Raw genomic sequence first — 19,731 nt, 5'->3', positions numbered from 1 at the left:
TTTTTTTTTTTTTTTTTTTTTTTTTTTTTTTTTTTTTTTTTTTTTTTTTTATAAATAATTTATTACTTTTTAACATTTAATTTGTTATATTATTATTTATTTTATTTTATTATTTCATCTTTTCCCCTATTATTTGACATTCTATTTAACTTTTATTATAATCCACTTAAGAAAAATTGGTAATATATATTTTTTAATAATTTCAATGATGGTGAAGTCAAATTTAATCTGAATTAAAGAATAAAATGGGTTGATTCAAAGACCTAATTTCACGTCTAATCTAATATAATTTGGGCCGTTTTGATTAATCTAGATTCTAGATAGTATGGCGTTGAGATTATTTAAATATAATTATGTATTTTACTTTATTTTATTAAAAATGTTTTCTAACCTTAAAATACTGTTTTAAAAAAATATTACTGTCTAATCAACTCAATAATACTAATAATAATAATAATTAATAATTAATAATTAAATGTCGACAAAAAAAAAATTAGGGTGTGTGTTGGATGATGAAAGTCCCACATCGGTTAATTTAGGGAATGGTCATGGGTTTATAATCTAAGAATACACTCTTCATTGGTATGAGGCCTTTTGGGAAGCCCAAAGCTTTGTTCGAGGGGAGGTGTTGGATGATGAAAGTCCCACATCGGTTAATTTACACTCTCCATTGGTATGAGGCCTTTTGGGAAGCCCAAAGCAAAGCCATGAGAGCTTATGCTCAAAGTGAACAATATCATACCATTGTGGAGAGTCGTGTTTGTCTAACAGTGTGGAGTCTTTGTAGTATGACTTCAAAAAAATTGGTCAGAGATGAACCTCTTGAAAGTTCTACCCACCCAATGAAGTTGATTTGAATTTCATTATAGATTTAATTTGATTGAGTTAAATTCAAATAAATAAAAATTTTATACTATTTATTGTTAATTTCTATGATATAATTATACGTATTTTGAGTTGAGTTCCTTATCTAATAATGATTGAAAAATTTACGGTCATGTTCGAGTTGGGTCTAAGAAAATGTCAATCAAATTCCTCTCAACCTCTGCAATACACTCATAATTATAATGACGCTTGGGTTCAAATGCAATGACCTTGAAAAAGTCCAATATTGTCACATCTAGAGTATTAAAAGATTCAAATCACATTTAAATCTATTTTTTATTCACTATTTGCACGGAGTTTGAGTTTTTAGAAAAAAATCGACAATCTTTTAGTTTATTAAATCTATGGATAAATAATACTACCAATCTTTATTAGAATGATCATTGCTATTATATTATGTTTGATCCTTAGTTGAACGAGATTTGATTCCTGCAATATAATACAACGATTATCTTAGATACAAATAGTTTACTTTATGTTAAATTATTCGAGTTTCTTCTCCCATATAGTTTCTGGTCCAGTCTTTCTAACTATTGTGATTTGGTTAGAATCTCATAACAGGTGCATTCCACAACAATTGAGAATGATAGGACGAAATATACCGTTCGACTTCCTTGTCGTTCTAAAATCTTGTCTGTGCCAATATATGGGAATCCTTACGTTCTAGGCGTTGTTTGGTGTCGTGATGTAGTTTATTTAGTTTGATGACATATTCATAGACATTAACTCTTTCATATACCCTTTAGTTGTGTGAAATAGGTTGTAGATGTATGATAATCAACGGTATTTTCATGTTTATTGCGTCTGTGCTTTTTGTAATAGTACAAACGAGATATAAGACTATCTATTTTTTGACTATCCCTTCTGTCGGACTCGAAGATGGGCTTCTCTTTTCATTAGATTTCTCATTAAGTACGAAGTTTAACTAGATTTGTCATTTTATTGTCGGTAAACGCTTGTATCATAGGATTTTATAGAGTATCATCGTGTGCTATCATCTATATTAGGTCTCGTATTATATTTATAATTAAATTAATCTTTTTATTTGACAATTACCAAACAAAACCGCCGAATGTCTCTCGTAATTATGGGTGTCATACAATTCTATTTGTACACGTTTTTGACTTTCTTGTCTACTGCCCGCAACCTCTATGTCCTGCCCGAAGTGATATCTTTCTTCCTCTCTCTGCCTCCTCTGTCTGCTGCCCGCCACTGCTGAAGCTGACCGGCATTAAATTTGATCCTCTAGTTTCTTCTATTATGGACACGTGGCTGATTCTCATGAAAAAAAAAAAAAAGATTTTACATCTCCAACAATTCAAATTACTTTATGATTTGTGTTTTGTGTTTTGTGTTTGATTCTAATTTAATGTTATTAGTTATGTCAAATCTTGGTGGGTTTACGTTTTTTTTAAAGAACTCCATATTTAAAGATAATCGTTCTTGTAAGGTAAACAATCACGGATTCAGATAAGTTCTATTTAATGTTTTATCGAACCGATTTATAAACATGCATCGTTATAAGTAAAATCCTTGCACAGAACAGATGCTATGCAACACTATAGCGTTGAGATTGATATAAGCAAGAAGCAGAACTATACAAGAATATACATTTCTGCACGAGATAGATAGCTAGGTCATATTTAAAGATTGATTGAGTACATGAACGTATGTAGAGATGCCTTTAGGATTCTCTATGCTCATTCCCCTCTCCTATAACACTTTTAATTTTTTGGAGATCGAAACAAGGATTCTCGTGTGGAGAATTCGTTTTTTTGCTGAAAGTTTATATATATTTAAAATACTTATCTCAAAGAAATTTTTATGTCAACTCTTCATTTAAACGAGCATTTCTCGTATAGCTCTAGACTGGTCCCGTCCCAAATATGAAATAAGTATCTCTCGTCGTATGAAGTAGGTAGGTCATACCTAGAAACTCGAGAACAATAAACATTTACATCTCATTCTAGGTTATGTGCAACCTTTCCCAAGAACAAAAATAATAAGAAAAAAGGATTTTTTTAAAAAAAAATATATAATTTTTGGTTTTTTTCAATTAGGGTTTGAACAAATAGAGTTGCAGAAAGTCAAGGAGGGATGAGGTGGACAGAATATTTAGGCGAAATAATGGAAAAAAAAGACACCAAAAAGCCAAACAGCCCATCCACGTGGGCAGCTGAAAGAATTTTAAGTGAGTTGACCAATTTTTATTTAGTCAAAATAGACAATTGTGTTGAACTTTGTCTCCTTTGATCATTAATTTCCAACACAACATTTAATCCACCAAAGATTGTCTCCTACAAAGAGAGTACATTTTGTGCAAATGGATAAGAACAAAGAAAAATGGAAGAAAATTACAAAAACATTTTTAATTTTTTGAATCTCAATTTTATTTTTCTACCTAATTCAAAATATAGTAAGATCAATTATATTCGAAATTAATACCAAAAAAATATGTTAACTATTACCGATTAGAAATGGTTAGATCTCGAGAGGGATGAAACATTCCTTATAAGGGTATGAAAATCTATCTCTAGTAGACATGTTTTAAAATTGGAACGAAACATTCTTATAAGGCTGTGAAAATCTCTCTCTAGTAGACACGTTTTAAAATTGGAATGAAACATTCCTTATAAGGGTGTGAAAATCTCTCTCTAGTAGGCGCGTTTTAAAATCGGGACGAAATATTCGTTATAAAGGTGTGAAAATCTTTATCTAGTAGACATGTTTTAAAATCGGGACGAAATATTCCTTATAAGGGTGTGGAAATCTCTCTCTAGTAGACGTGTTTTAAATCTGTGAGGCTGACGACGATACGTAACAGTTAAAAAATAGATAATATTTGTTAGCAATGAGCTTGAGCTGTTATAAAAACAAAAATCAATTGATGTACCATTCACTTCTATTAATAAGATAGATATGTAACAAGTCCAATAACATACAAATAATTGTTGGTTGAAGACGAAATTAAGTTCCGTTGGTGTCAAATCTGGATTTTGAATCTTGGGCATAGGTCGTTACATTGGTTTAGAGTGAGTTCTCCCATTGAGTATAAGAATGATGAAAAGGCTAATGTTGTAATTTCATAAACTGGTATTGAGAGGAGATTGGGGTCTACACAAGTAGGTGGTTCATACGAGTGCCCCTAGTGAGTGTGGAAATGGTCTCAAGCCTCCTGAACTGAGCACGTCACCAAAATCTATTTTGAGAGTGGGACGTGAAACCACACGACTAGACCAAGTAGTTCGTCTGCACATGAAGGTCGTTCCCCTCAGATTCAGAGTGACTTTATGGCCCTATGGAAGGGTTGCCAACTAACCTTCTATTGATGATGTTCAGGCGAGCTAGATGTCATACTGTACTAACAAATCTGAGATAACACCTCAATCCAAGATACCAATCATACATTGATAAGACTGTGTTTGAGTTTTTTTTTTTTTTTTTTTTTTTTTTTTTTTTAACCATACTTTTATTATTTTTATTTATTTTGTGTAGGCTTTCTTTGCTCGAGGCTAATGGTTTGACCGAGTTTATTGGTATCACCTTGGCTTCCTTCCCGATAGGTTATTTGGGCATCCCTCTTTTTATCATTTAGGCTAATGTATGGAAATTGTAACCCTCTATTGGAGTGTATTACTACATATGTTAGTAGTTGTTCTACGATGGCCCTTCCCTATGGTACCTATCTTGCAGCTCATCCAGTCCTCCATACCTCCTTTGCATGACTCATTATTATGACACTAAATGGTTTTAATACTTAACATTTGAATATTTTGAAACTCCACGTAATAAACTATGACGCTCGAACAAAAGAGGTATACATAAATACATCATAAATACATGCAAATGAAAGTGATCTTGAAGATAGTATAGCTAAGAGAAATTTAAAATAATTGAACGTTACTACTTATACCGACAAGATGTACGTTCCATTTTTGTGGTTTAATCATAGGACCATGTTTTACTTGAAGCAATCTTCACCCTTTAAAGTGAGAAATAAGTAACACAAAAATATGAAATAAACAATATAAAGAGCGAAAAAGCTTGAATATATGAGAAATAAACCTAACTTTCTAGGTTAACATTTTATATGAATTAATTCATTTACAAAAAATAAGAATCGAAAACAACAACAAACTATTAACGTCGTATTGATACCATTACCTTTAACAATTTTCCACAGATCATACTACTAATTGTGCCCCTAAATGGAAGGTCAAATATTCTAAATACGCATTCATTTTGATTATTATTTTCATATATTTTTTCAAAATACGTTTCTAGATGCACTGAAAAGTTCATACACAAACAAAATAGTCAATCACAAAGATCATCTTCTTGTAGAAGCCAATTTTTATTTTAATTCGACTCATTTTAAGATTATATTATTTTCAAATCGCAAAATTAAAATAAATTCACTCGACCCAACAAACAAATCTCCCCAAAATTCATCTCCATTGACTTTTTGGTACCAATCCATGAATGAACATGGGGTTGATTTATAAGCCCTATTGAGTTTTTTGGCATTAATTTATTTGGCTGGGACTCAAAATTCCATATATATACGTTTATACTATAAAAAGGTTAAAGACCAACCACTCGAAACAAAAGGTAGGTATCAAATACAAAAAGTTGATATCTAAAAGCTTTTGTCTTTTGAAATGAGAAAATTCATACAATACCGACTTAACCATTTTGGTTCATCTTTTCTTTGTCAACGTTTTCATGGTCAAACCCATCCCTTTAAGCATGATTAGACATAGAGTTTAGTATGCAAATAGTTAACCTAATAGCGTATGATATATATAATATATATGTTTTGGGAAAAGATTGATTTGGAAAGCAAACATCACTAGTAAAAAGAAATGTTAGAAACAACCCGCAATTAACTCATTAGACTAAAAATATGTGGCTATGGTTAATGCATTTTTAACCACATGCAATGACGTATGTTTTTGAAAACTCTTTTGGACTCTACTTTTCAATCTTTCCAATCTCTGTAGGACGTGCACTACTTTTATATACGCCTTACATATGCACATATGTATCTAGAAGGTGGGTTCGAATAACATATCCATGGGCCTAACTATCGGTTAGTGCATGCTCACGCTGTCGAACACCATGGAGGAAAAGGAACGTGTATCATATCGAGGTGTACACATATATACTAATCATACTAGAGAAGCATTCTAATATACGCGACATGTAGTATGCATGCATCAATATGATGCAAATCATGCTTCCATTCCTTTTATGACAATCATTCATATGAAATATATATATATACATACATACATGACATTCATATCGCATCATAATCATGCCTAGCATGATCAACACATTATACATAACACACCATATCATCATAAAAGTACATGGGCCAAAGGCTACATGTCATTCATTCATCATATAAATCTTCGAATCGAAATAGAACTTTGGCTTGGATTCAACCAAGACTCCTTCACGTGCAATTGAAATGTGTTAAAGGACTCTTCTGAGTCGTAGCATTGGAATCTATTAAGAATCTTTGAAGTTTCGAGGTTAGTCCATGCTTTCGTTAACTTATTTTTCTTTAGATCTAGATGATTTTTTGGAATCTAGACTTAGAATCTTGAATATGCTGACCTAGGGATGATTATACACAAGCTCTGTGAAAGAACTCGATTGTGATTTAGGCCAAAAGTCTGAGTTTCGTTGTGGCCGCACGATTCGTCAAGAACTTGTTTTCAATCAAATTCAAACGTGTTTATCTTGCCCTAGGATTAATATAAAATTTAAGAAAAATACCTCTGTGTAGGTGGTAATAAACTCTACGACTTTGGTGAATGAATTATCTCATGCTAAAATATACAAAATCATGAAAAAAAATAGTATGGAAACTGAACTCAATCAGAAACTGAAAAAATTCGGTCGGAGATGAATAACTCGTGGACACGTGGCAACTAGAAGAGGTCATATCGCGTTTGTTGGGAATCAAATGCTGGAGCTCCTCGCATGTTGCCTGCCTGCCCGTGTGTGGCTGTGCATGTAGCTGATCTTCCAGCCGAGCGTGGGGACGCTTGAGGTCCCACTTTTGGCCCAGTTTTGGTACTGATCCTATTTTTCTGCAAACTATGTCTCTCTAGCAAAGTTCTAAAAAATTTGGAGCCTCCTTCTAGTAGTTAAGCATGCTCAGGAAGACACACGACAACCAAGCATGTAACCACATAAATTTTAGGTCACGAAATATTTATAGGGATCGCTTGGAATCGCATGCATGTTAATAGAGCCAACCCTAGGTGGCTAGAAATTGTATGACCTGTGTTAGAACAATCAAAAGAGCATGAATTTTAGAGATTTCAGACCTATCTTTGAGTTGGATTTTAGGTGGCTAGAAATTGTATGACCTCGGAGTTTGATGGACGTTATCGTTCTGTCGAGCATGTGTGGCTGCTTGTATGCTTTGTTGTATAATAGCTCCACGTGCCTGAATGCTTGTTTCCCCCTACAGAGTGTGACAACAGTTAAGGGTTAAGTCTAGGGTACTAGAGACAGTTAGCTAGTCAACGCTATAGGGAGATGACGCTTTCAGAAGATCGAATACCTTAGGAATGTAAACGACAATCGACGGTTTGGAACTCTAATGCTCTCAAACCAGAGAAGAAACTCAAGGAGTCCACCAAGAGAAACCTGGAGACGAGAGTCCACATCTTGGCCGTCAAGCTGCCCTAGAGACTTATGGGACCACCACGAGAAATCAAAAAGACTAGGTAGCACACAACCTTCTGCAAATAGTATTATTACAAACGATTTGATCCAAATAATTTATGTAAAGACATATGAGTGGGAGTATACTACCGAATGAGTCTGTATCCAATATCTAACAATAATAATACTACATTAAATAACTAATGGACTACAAGGGCATTATTTATTTATTTCGTTGAATAACATATGAAATCGAAGGATTCGGACCTCTAACCAGTTAGTTCATCGAGAATAGAAAAAGAAGTCCAAAAGCTTTACAATCCCTTCACGCAAGAGGAAGAGACCCCATTTGATATCTTTGGTTTGAACACTAAGAGTTGAAAGAATGAAGAGATATTTTAATGTGTTATTGTAGAATGTGTTAAATTAAAATTAAAAAAAAAAGTGGTTGTAATTAAAGCTAATCTAATTGGATAAACAAGATTATAATGAACATAATCCAAACTTGTTGTTCAAGAATCATATCTTTATGACTCCTTTTTCCACTTTTCACCAAACCCATGTTTGTGTAAACTGCAAATTTGAATACTCCATCTCACCCTCTTCCTTTTTGTATAGTGGGAGTCTTTTGAATTTATAATTAATCAAAGAATTTTAGTTCTAACACATTTGAACGTTTCGAATCTAAATGTTTTATTCTTTTTCTTCGACATGATATCGTATCACCTTATACGTAAATTAGTCACATTTGATTAGGGAAAATGTGAGATGAGAGCGAAACATTCTTTAGAAGTGTGTGGAAACTTTCCCTTAGCACCAGAAGCGTTTTAAAACCTTAAAAACCTTAAATGTAAGTACGAAACAAAAGCCTAAACAAGACAATATTGGTAAGAACTAAAAGCCCAATTTAAATAAAAAACCTACCCTAAAAATGTAATTGGCCAACTATATTACCTGCTAAAATTATGCTAATCTGGATGAGTAAAGTTGTCTATAAAAAATAATTCACCTTGACTCCAAAGACTAAATAAAGAAAAAACAAGGATTTTAGGTAACTTACTTGGGCGGTTATAAATGATATTATAGCAAGACACTAAACGGTGTGCCAATGAGTACGATGAGTTTCGAAGAGGGTGGAAACTAGGCAGTGTGCCAATGAGAACGCTGGATCACGAAGAGGGTGGATTGTAAGATCCCACATCAATGGAGAGAATAACGAATCTCAGCGAGGATGCTAGTCAGAAAAAAGAGTGGATTGTGAGATCCCACATTAGTAAGAGAGAGGAACTAGTGCTAGCGAGAATGTTGGACCTCGAAAAGGGATGAATTTGAAATCCCACATCAATTGTAAAAGAGAACAAAACATTTTTTATAAAAGTATGAAAATTTCGGAAGGGATTTCAAAAAGGCGGCCTAAACTTCATTTCAAACAAGAGAATTATTAGTAATGTTGTTGGTGAAGTAGAAGTTGAAAAACTAATTGTATCAAATGTGAATCCACACTCATCTTTCAAAATTAAGCAAACAAAACGAGCTATCATGCTTGTCTTCTCCAAATTTTATCACTAATAGTGTGACACTCAATGTCCCACTTACCATTCTTCGCCCCCACAAGCACCTCCAACAAACAATAACTTTTACTACCCAACCCCCCATTTTTGGAACAAAAATGAGTCAAATATACGAACAATAACATTGTTTCTTCTCACCAACTCGGTTGAATATGCAACCTTTATAATATATTTCAAGAAATTTTGAGACGTTACTCAAAGAAAGTCTCTCACAAAAATAGGATATCTTCATTTCGATTTAAATCCTCTAAAGTTTACTTTCGTAAATGACTTAATGAATAGATTTATTAGTATCAAATTCAAAAATTGAACGAGACTAAATAGATACAACAAAATTTGATTGTTGCATGAAGTATGCAGCTCCGAGGTGATGTTTTGCGAAAAATGCAAGACTGAGTACTTCTCCATACTATGTAGCGTAAAATAAACATCGTACTAACAAAAATATCCTTATTTAGACCCTTAAAACATTTCATATTTGTATATTTGTTTATATTGAAACTTTTCATAGCTCGTCTACTCATTTTTTCATTTCATTTGTTTAAATCATATTTCGTTGTTTAAATAAGAATACTGCAACAGTCCAAGTTCACTGTTAGCCGATATTGTCTTTTTCAAACTTTCTACTAGGGAGGGAATGATTCGTTATCTTCTTCAACTAATGTGAAATCTCACAAATACTAACAACTAAAATTTATTAGGTTCAGAATCAAAAGTTGAGAGGTACCGTGGAAACAACCGTTGAGATCTAATAGATACAATAAAGTTTGATTTAGTTTGATAGGTAGGAGATGTATACGAGAAAAGAAAGTTCACAATAAAAATGAGGTAAAAAGTGGTAGTAGTACTAGACAATGTGAGAGTTATACAAATATACGTATTTCCTTTAGGTGAAAAAGTCCAAAACCACACCAAAAAGCACTCTTAAAAATGTGCCTAAACGGTTCTATCACTCAAAATGTCAAATCTTTCAATTCAAAAGCATGTGGGTATTGATTGCTGCTTCCAACGAAGCTTCATTCTCTTGCATGCTACACACACACAAACTCGTTCACGACCAAACTTTTGACCCTTCAATTTGGTCCCCTAATCCTTTTTATTTTTCATCACATTGGATGCAACCATTTTGATTTAGTCTAGGACATTCTTTTCATTCATCGACTTATGCCCTCCGAGGGAACAATTGGATTGAAAGTTCGACTTCTTAGCTTTGGGATGAGAGAACCCGTACACTCCATAAATCACAAAATTCAAATCTCTTATCCTAACTTCGAAACTACATATTTAACTATGGACCTATGTATCTTTGTAAGAGTCTAAGCTCAACACTAACAAATATTATCCATTTTAGCTTGTTACGTATTGTTATCTACTTCACGATTTTAAAACATGTCTATTAAGAAAAGATTTTCACACCCTCATAAGAAATGTTTAGCTCCCACTCCAAATGTGGGATCCCTATTAAGAGGTTATTATAGGTCAAAATATGAAAGAGATTCAACGAAATAAAACACAAAAAAAGGATAATCATAGGATCAACAAAATTCATAACTAGGTTCTTATAATATGCAATAAAATTCAAATTCATTATGTATTAGAAGGAAAATAAAAAACAATTAAGATAACCCAAAAATTAATTTCCTTCTACTCATAAATCTATAATAAGATTCGAGGAACATCTTAATCAAGAACATAAATTAAGATCATAAACGTAACATATTTTAATCAAGAACGTAAATACAGACATACCGATTAAGAATTCAAATACTTTGAATTATAATATAAATTTGATAGAAAAAAAAAAAAAAAAACAAAAACTAAAAAAAAAACTTGACATTATTGTTATGTTCCAAATCTAAAATATGGCTCCACACATGCGGGGTCGGCTGTGTGTGTGGCTCGTCTGCTTGCTTGAATCACAACCCTCCACGCATGCAATTACGCCCTTCTTGACTCAAACCCCATTTTAACTCTCTCTCTTCCATTTTTATTTTTTGTTTTTTGTTTTTTCATCACTGGTTTTTTTTTTTTTTTTTTTTTTTCCATTGTTTGAACTTTGAAAAGTTGAATTTTCTACACGTTTGATTTCTTGGTAAGAACTTGATCTTGTTGGATTTTCCTCACTGCTTATAAATTCACTCAATTCTCTTCTTTCTTTCCTATCTTAACAACACAAAACCTCTCAGTTTTAGGCACATCTCAACAACTTTCAAATGGAGTTTCATCAAATCGACGAAAGGAACCAAGCTCTTCTCTCTAAGATCGCTGTTGACGATGGCCATGGCGAGAACTCCCCATATTTCGACGGGTGGAAAGCTTACGATAACGATCCGTTTCACCCTGAGGATAATCCTTTGGGTGTTATTCAAATGGGTTTAGCAGAAAATCAGGTTTGGTATATCGTGTTTTCATGTTTTTCTTATATCAATCACTTCACGTTTGTAAATTTCGCTAACTCTGTTTTTGTGTGAATTTCGATAGCTTTCCTTTGATATGATTGTTGACTGGATTAGAAAACACCCCGAAGCTTCGATTTGTACACCGAAAGGACTTGAGAGATTCAAAAGCATTGCCAACTTTCAAGATTACCATGGCTTACCAGAGTTTCGAAATGTACTAGATATGAATTACTCAAACTATATCTAAACTCAAAAGGTTAAGTTGATGGGCTATGATAAAATTTCTTTCTTTTCAGGGGATTGCGAGTTTTATGGGGAAGGTAAGGGGTGGAAGGGTACAATTCGACCCGAGTCGGATTGTGATGGGTGGCGGTGCGACCGGAGCGAGCGAAACCGTCATCTTTTGTTTGGCGGATCCGGGGGATGCTTTTTTGGTTCCTTCTCCATACTATGCTGCGTGAGTTCTTTCATTTCCTTTTGTTCACTTTTCTTAAGTCAATATTCCATTGGTCCAACCTGGAAAGAGAAAGAAGAGAGAGAAAGAAACCATTTGACAAATTAATAACTCTACAAATTCTCTTTGAAAGTTTTTTTAAGGTCAAAACTTCAACCATTCCCTTCGGGAAAAAAAAAAAATCATAATTATAACGAAAAAACAACTAGGCCATCCAAGTCAACCTTTTTAAATGCTAATAAAGTCAATATGCTTTATAGGTTAAAAAACAATAAATTGCTTAATCATTTCTTAAACTTTAATTAAACCCTTTTGACTTTCATCATTACCCATTTACATAAATTAACAACTTGTGTCCTTTTGTAGTAAAATTAATAGAAAAGTTACGTGTAAACGAACAATATCATGTTATTGTAAAAATACTGAGTAGTGTTAGTATGTTGTTTTTCAGATTTGATCGAGATCTGAAATGGCGAACACGAGCACAAATAATTCGGGTCCATTGCAACAGCTCGAACAACTTCCAAGTCACAAAGGCAGCCTTAGAAATAGCCTACAAAAAGGCTCAAGAGGCCAACATCAAAGTGAAGGGTGTTATAATCACCAATCCCTCAAATCCCTTAGGCACAACATACGACCGTGACACTCTTAAAACCCTCGTCACCTTTGTGAATCAACACGACATTCACTTAATCTGCGACGAAATTTACTCTGCCACTGTCTTCAAAGCCCCAACCTTCATCAGCATCGCACAGATTGTTGAAGAAATGGAGCATTGCAAGAAGGAGCTCATCCATATTCTTTATAGCTTGTCCAAAGACATGGGCCTCCCTGGTTTTCGAGTTGGAATTATTTATTCTTACAACGATGTCGTCGTCCGCCGTGCTCGGCAGATGTCGAGCTTCGGCCTAGTCTCGTCCCAGACTCAACATTTGCTCGCCGCCATGCTTTCCGACGAGGACTTTGTCGACAAATTTCTTGCCGAGAACTCGAAGCGCCTCGCCGAGAGGCATGCAAGGTTTGTTAAACTGCACCATTATTATTTGTAGGATTGAAGAGCATTACAAAATGCAATTAATTAAAGAATGTGTTAATCAAATTCAGGTTCACAAAAGAATTGGATAAAATGGGGATCACTTGCTTGAACAGCAATGCTGGAGTTTTTGTGTGGATGGATCTACGGAGGCTATTAAAAGACCAAACCTTCAAAGCTGAAATGGAGCTTTGGCGTGTGATTATCAACGAAGTCAAGCTCAATGTTTCTCCTGGCTCATCCTTTCATGTCACCGAGCCAGGTTGGTTTCGAGTTTGTTTCGCAAACATGGACGACAACACTGTCGACGTTGCTCTCAATAGGATCCATAGCTTTGTCGAAAACATTGACAAGAAGGAAGACAATACCGTTGCAATGCCATCGAAAACGAGGCGTCGAGAGAATAAGTTACGATTGAGCTTCTCCTTCTCAGGGAGAAGATACGATGAGGGCAACGTTCTTAACTCACCGCACACGATGTCGCCTCACTCGCCGTTAGTAATAGCAAAAAATTAATTAAAAATATTTTTCACAATATTCATACTATTCATATAGTTTTTTTTTTGGGTCATGTTGACTAAAGTTACGTACATTTTTTCCACAGTGGATATGGTGTAAGCTTCATATTTTTTGGTGGGATGGTGATAGATGTAATGTATTTGGTTTTTCCCTCAGGGAACTCATACTTATTTATTAATGAAATGATTGTGATTATGAATTATAATTGTATATTTATCTTTAAAGTATTTCATTGCAAAAATAAATTAAGTATTGTGAGGAATTGTAATTGAATGGAAAAGGTATAGAGTCAAAGGGAATAAACATATATTTTATTTCTTCTTATGGAAGTTTTGTTCATACTTAAAATGTATTATATTTATGGAAACTTTATTGACTTTAAAGATTTGGGACAAAGGGTATGATATGTTCAAGTTTATTACGTTTGTTGGATTAGTCACTTCATTGACATCGATGTTTTTGTTGTCACATTTTGTCATTATTAGCACACTTTTTTTTTTTTTTTCTTCCTCTAAAAGCAATAGCTTTTATTCAATGAGGATGCAAAAATACTTTATAAATGGTTTGTCTATGTTTTGGTCTAATAGATATACCTTTATACAAAACCATTCATACAAACAACCAAATTAAGTCAAGTACTTTTCTGACAAATTAGGATCATAACATCTTTTTCGAGTCTGACCATGCAATGTTACATCGTTTTTTTGATTTGGTAAATACTTTTTCTTTTTGCTTGGTTAAATTATAACTCGGGTTTGTTATGTGCATTTTGTTGGTTGTATCTATTTATATGCATTTGACTTGTTGGCTTGCATTGTTCTGGTAGCGGAGGAGAGTATCTTGAGTTGAGAGGCTACCTCATAAAATCTAATAGGACGACATGATCTCGTGGATCTGAATATTATTTATGAAAGGTTAACTAACATACTCTTCTACAAGAATATAAAGTCATACTAAATTTGGGGGAGCGACCTCGTGTACTTGCTAGCTATTAAGTTACTTGTATGGTCTCTCGCCCTTTCTTGGGATTAGTTTATGGTGCAGAGACCTTGTTTAGAAGTCCCTTAGTCATTTCAACCCGATAAAGACACATGGTTGCCTTGACATGATATACTATTTGGCCTAGGCCAAGCTTGATGGTACAACTCTTGTGCTCCTACCACTTGACGGGTCAACCTAGGTCATTGATGGTACTAATAGCATACCAAAGAAGATAGGAGGGAAAGGCTCTAGTGACGCAGTTCACATTGCTATTAGGCTTACTAAGCTTTCTCAGTCATCCTTGGATGGTTTGAGGTTTATTAGGTTTTCAGGACGTTTAGGTTGTTTAAATCTCGAACTCTCATTTCTAGGAACTTTGGACTACACCTCTAGGCTAATCTATTTTATAGGAGCACTATGGTCTTGATCACTGATCTTCACTCACAATCTTAGGGTGCTCGTTCTAGAATGGGGTGTTAGAGTTAGAACAATTTCACGTTGACCTAGGTCAGAACGTTTTCATTAGACCGAGCACGCTAGGATCGTAGCAACGATCAGTGGTCAAGATCATAGTGCTCCTATAAACTAGATTAGTCCCAAGGTGCAGTCCATTGTTCCTAAAAATGAGAGTTGGAGATTTAAACAACCTACATGCCCTAAAATCAAGTAAACCTCGAAGGCATCCAATGATGACTAAGAAATCTTAACAAGGCTATTAGCAGTGTGAACGGTGTCATTAAAGCCTTTGCCTCCTATCTTCTTCGGAAAGTCATTAGCTCTATCAATGACCTAGTTCAAATTCTTTTAGTGGCCTGCCAAGTGGTAGGAGCACAAGAGTTGTACCATCAAGCTTGGCCTAGGACAAATAGTATAGCACGTTGAGGCGCCATGTCTCTTTATCTGGTCAAAATGACTAGGGACTTCTAAACAAGGTCTCTGCACCATAAACTGATCCTGAGAGAGGGCGAGTAATTATATTTATGATTTAGGATTTTAGGAAGAAATGTAGGAATGATTTAGGGATTTTAGGAATAAAGTTAGGAAAATGATTTAGGTATTTTAGGAAAAACCCAATAAATTTTAGGAATAGATTGACTACTATCTAGTATAAATACCCCTTCACTCTACCTAGTTCATCATCCCAAGAAATCAGAAGCAATACAAAGTAGTAGTTTCTACTAGTGTTTTGCAAATCTTTTCTCGATTGGTCTTAATAAAGTGTGCACGTGTTTCCAACAGAGAGTTGTGTTCAACAATCTGGGATCAGAGCGAGGTTATTGTAGGTTATCTGATCTCTTGGAATTCTTAGTATGCTCTATGGTTGCAGCTCTGTCTGATCTTCCACATTAGAAACAATTTCTTGAGATTAGTAGTGAGTGAGTTTCTTTTGTGTTGTGAGTAGTCTGTGACTCTGCAAGTCTTGTGTCGAAAAAGCTTGTTTGGTATTACTGAGGTATAGCCAACACGATTGATGATTTCTAAATCGTTGGAGGAATCAAGAAACTCAACAACAACTACAACACGTGGGCAACATGCATAATGTCCTATTTACAAGGACATGATCTTTGGGAGATCATTGAAGGGTGCGAAACTACGCCGCCAGAGAATGATTCTAACGACGTCTTGCGCAAATGGAGAAGCAAAAGCAGGCAAAACAATGTTTGCCTTGAAGATCACAATCGGAGAAGAGATGTTAGAGCATATTTGGGATGACAAGACACCGAAAGAAGCATGGGACACATTCACGATGTTGTTCTCAAAGAAGAACGATACAAGGCTACAACTTCTGGAGAATGAGTTGTTGTCAATTTCACAACGTGACATGACGATTGCTCAGTACTTCCACAAGGTCAAGTCGATCTGTCGGGAGATTACTAAACTAGACCCGAAGTTTGTCATTGTAAAATCTCGAATGAAGAGGATTATAATCCACAGATTGCGACCAGAATATAGAAGCTTTATTATTGCTGTACAAGGATGACCCACTCAACCATCACTTGTAGAGTTCAAAAATTTGTTAGCCAGCCAAGAAGCTATGTCTAAATAAATAGGAGGCATCACATTGAAGGGGGAAGAAGAAGCACTCTGCACAAGTGAAAGCCGGAACAATAATAGGTCGTCTACCAAACGTGGATACAATGGTAACAAAAGAAGAAGTCACCAAGGAACTGTACAACCAGGAAGAGCTTAGAAGAACGATTACAATAACTCTCAAGGGAAGAGATTTGAAGGCATCTGCTACAATTGCGGGAAGAAAGGCCACATGTCCAAAGATTGTTGGTCCAAGAAAAAATCTGTCGAAAGCAATGCGGCATCCTCCAACATGGGGATGGAGGAGGAATGGGATGCAGAGGTACTCTATGCCATAGAAGAAGATGAGTTAGCACTCATGGCGATGATGGGAGACTATATCGATTATGAGAATGATTGGATCATTGATTCAGGATACTCAAACCACATGATTGACGATCAATGTGGTGCAATGGAAGAGGAGTGGCCCTTAGAGAAGGAAGTATTACCAGGCCTTGAGCAAATTTTCTATAGAACACGGGGGAGCAAACTGAAAAAATTCTTCTACAGAACACAAGGGAGCAAACTAAAGAGATTCTTCCACAGAAGACGGGGGAGCAAACTGTACACATTTGCTTAAGTGCTGATGTGCCTGAAGATTCAAGTGACACTAGTGTTGGTGAGCAAGAAGTGACTCAACCAAGCGAACCTAGTGAAAATGAAATGACACCTCAACAACTCAAGCGGTCAGAAAGAATCCAGAAGCCAAATCCAAAGTATGTCGATATAGCTATTATAGAGGACGAAGTTAAAGAGCCAGAGACATACGTAGAAACATCACAAAATATGGCTTGGCAGCTGGCAATGGAGGAAGAAATTATAGCCCTGAAGCAAAATCAAACTTGGGAACTAATACCAAGATCAGAAGATATCAAATCCATCTCTTGCAAGTAGGCTTATAAAATAATGTGTCTCTCAGATGGATCAATCGAAAGATTCAAGACTCAACATGTAGCTCGAGGGTTTTGTCAACAATTTGGACTAGACTATGATGAAACGTTTAGTCCAGTGACAAAGATCATTATCGTACAAGTTCCTCTAGTACTTGCAGTAAATAAAGATTGGAAACTATGGCAGATGGATATGAATAATGCCTTCTTGCATGGAGAGTTGGACTGGGAGATCTACATGAACCAACCAAATGGATTTGAGAATGAAGTTGGAGTCATTAGTCATTACATGCGAAGTCTGAAGAAGCTTCCTTTGGATGCGACTCGATGGACTTTGAGATATGTCAAACAATATCACGATACTCGAAGGTCAAGTATTGGGTATGTGTTCAAGCTCAGTTCGAAAACAATCTTTTGTTGTAGGAAAAGACAACCAACAGTATCATTGTCTATTAGAGAAACAGAGTACAAAGCAGCTACTAGAGCAGCTCAGGAAAGTACATTCCTGAAACTTTTGATGGAAGATTGACACTAGAAAATTGACTATCCAATACCACTTCATTGCAACAATCAATCTGCGATCCGCCTAGCAGAAAATTCGGTATTTCATGCTAGAACAAAGCATGTGGAGGTACACTACCATTTCATTAGAGAGAAAGTCTTGAAGGAAGAAATTGAGGTGCAACAGATCAAGACAGATGATCAAATGGCAGACTTGTTTACAAAAGGGCTGAACTAATGAGAACTAGTTTTGAGGGGGAATGTTAAAAGATTTAGGGATTTTAGGAATAAAGTTAGAAAATGATTTATGTATTTTAGGAAAAACATGCAGAAATTTTAGGAAAAGATTGACTAAGTATAAATACCCCTTCACTCTACCTAATTCATCTTCTCAAGAAATCACAAGCAATATAGAGTAGTAGTTCTATGAGTATTTTGTAAATCTATTCTCGATTGATCTTAATAAAGTGTCGAGTGTTTCCAACATAGAGTTGTGTTCAACATCTTTATCTGGTCAAAATGACTAGGGGACTCCTAAACAAGGTCTCTACACCATAAACTGATCTCGAGAGAGGGCGAGGGACCATACAGGTAACTTAGTAGCTGGCAAGCACACGAGGTCGCTCCCCCAAATTTAGTGTGACTTTATGGTATTGTAGAAAAGTATATTAGTTAACTTTCCATAAATAATATTCACATCCACGATATCATACCGTCCTATTAGATTTTATCACTATTGTGTTTGTATGTATGGTTTTGTATAAAGGTAGATCTGCAGCAGACAGTTTGCGTATTGGAATGGCACCGCCATTGTTAAGAAGGTGGACACCGTGTGGCCGAACTCTGATATGAACAAAATGAAGACAAGACAAGTGGACATATATAATCCCATGAACCAGGTTTGGACGTAAAACAATATAATGCCTGTCATTTTCAGCTGCCCATTTCCACAAACACTCATCTCCATTGTCTAGTGGGTTCTCCTTATATTCAACAAAAATTTGTTTGAATGTTAGATAAAAAATTTGACTTTTAAACCAAAACGGTGATAACTTAGAATGGTACGATAATGTTTATGTCTCAGTCGAGCTCTCAATTTTTATTTGAATTTTAAAGTTGTTCAAAAAAACATATATTTTTTTTTATTAAAATAAAATATGAAAGTTGACATCGAGATCTTACTAGATAATCCTTATTGACATTCTAACGAAATTAAAACTATCATGGTCTTATTCTAAAAGTCTATGTCTTTTATGTATTGTTTAATCAATATTAATTACTTGGAAATGGGATCTTATGTATTTGACTTGAGTTTGAACACGGTGGTCAAAATGTTAGCTGTAAAGTAGTCGCCCTTCTCATCCATTTAGTTCCAAGGATGTTTCGAGTTTAAATTTTCTTCTCTCACTCCAAGGGATAATCATCTATGTCATTATATATGCAAGGATGATTTGATTATGATAGATAGATGTACATTTAACCGGTTAAGTAGGGGTTATCCGGATCAAAGATCTACTTTAAATGGTGTGGTAAATCCTGTTTAAACAGAGTCGGAAACAAGAATTATCATACTCTACCCTGCTCACTTCTTATCTATATAATAGAATAAATGAGAAATTTTGTGGAAATGAAAATGAAAATGAAAGTAGGAGAAAGACACAGGGACGGGAAAAAATTCCCCGTTTCCATGCTTCCCCATAAACATCATACTTCAACTTTGATGGAAGTATGAAATTTTGTT

The 19,731-nt window shown here is 34.9% G+C and overlaps 1 protein-coding gene across 1 annotated transcript; it reads left to right on the top strand.

Moving 5' to 3' along the window:
• The first annotated feature begins 11,279 nt into the window (after positions 1 to 11,279).
• LOC111499253 (1-aminocyclopropane-1-carboxylate synthase CMW33) lies at positions 11,280 to 13,749 on the top strand. The gene is made up of 5 exons (XM_023150798.1): positions 11,280 to 11,533; positions 11,625 to 11,756; positions 11,839 to 11,999; positions 12,448 to 13,014; positions 13,101 to 13,749. The coding sequence occupies exons 1-5, from the start codon at positions 11,357 to 11,359 to the stop codon at positions 13,543 to 13,545; spliced, it is 1,482 nt and encodes a 493-aa protein (XP_023006566.1). The 5' UTR covers positions 11,280 to 11,356; the 3' UTR covers positions 13,546 to 13,749.
• Positions 13,750 to 19,731: the final 5,982 nt, after the last annotated feature.

This window comes from Cucurbita maxima, unplaced genomic scaffold, assembly GCF_002738345.1.
Source record: "Cucurbita maxima cultivar Rimu unplaced genomic scaffold, Cmax_1.0 Cma_Scf00026, whole genome shotgun sequence".
In the NCBI taxonomy this organism is placed as follows: Eukaryota; Viridiplantae; Streptophyta; class Magnoliopsida; order Cucurbitales; family Cucurbitaceae; genus Cucurbita; species Cucurbita maxima.
This window is presented reverse-complemented; position numbering and strand designations above follow the sequence as displayed.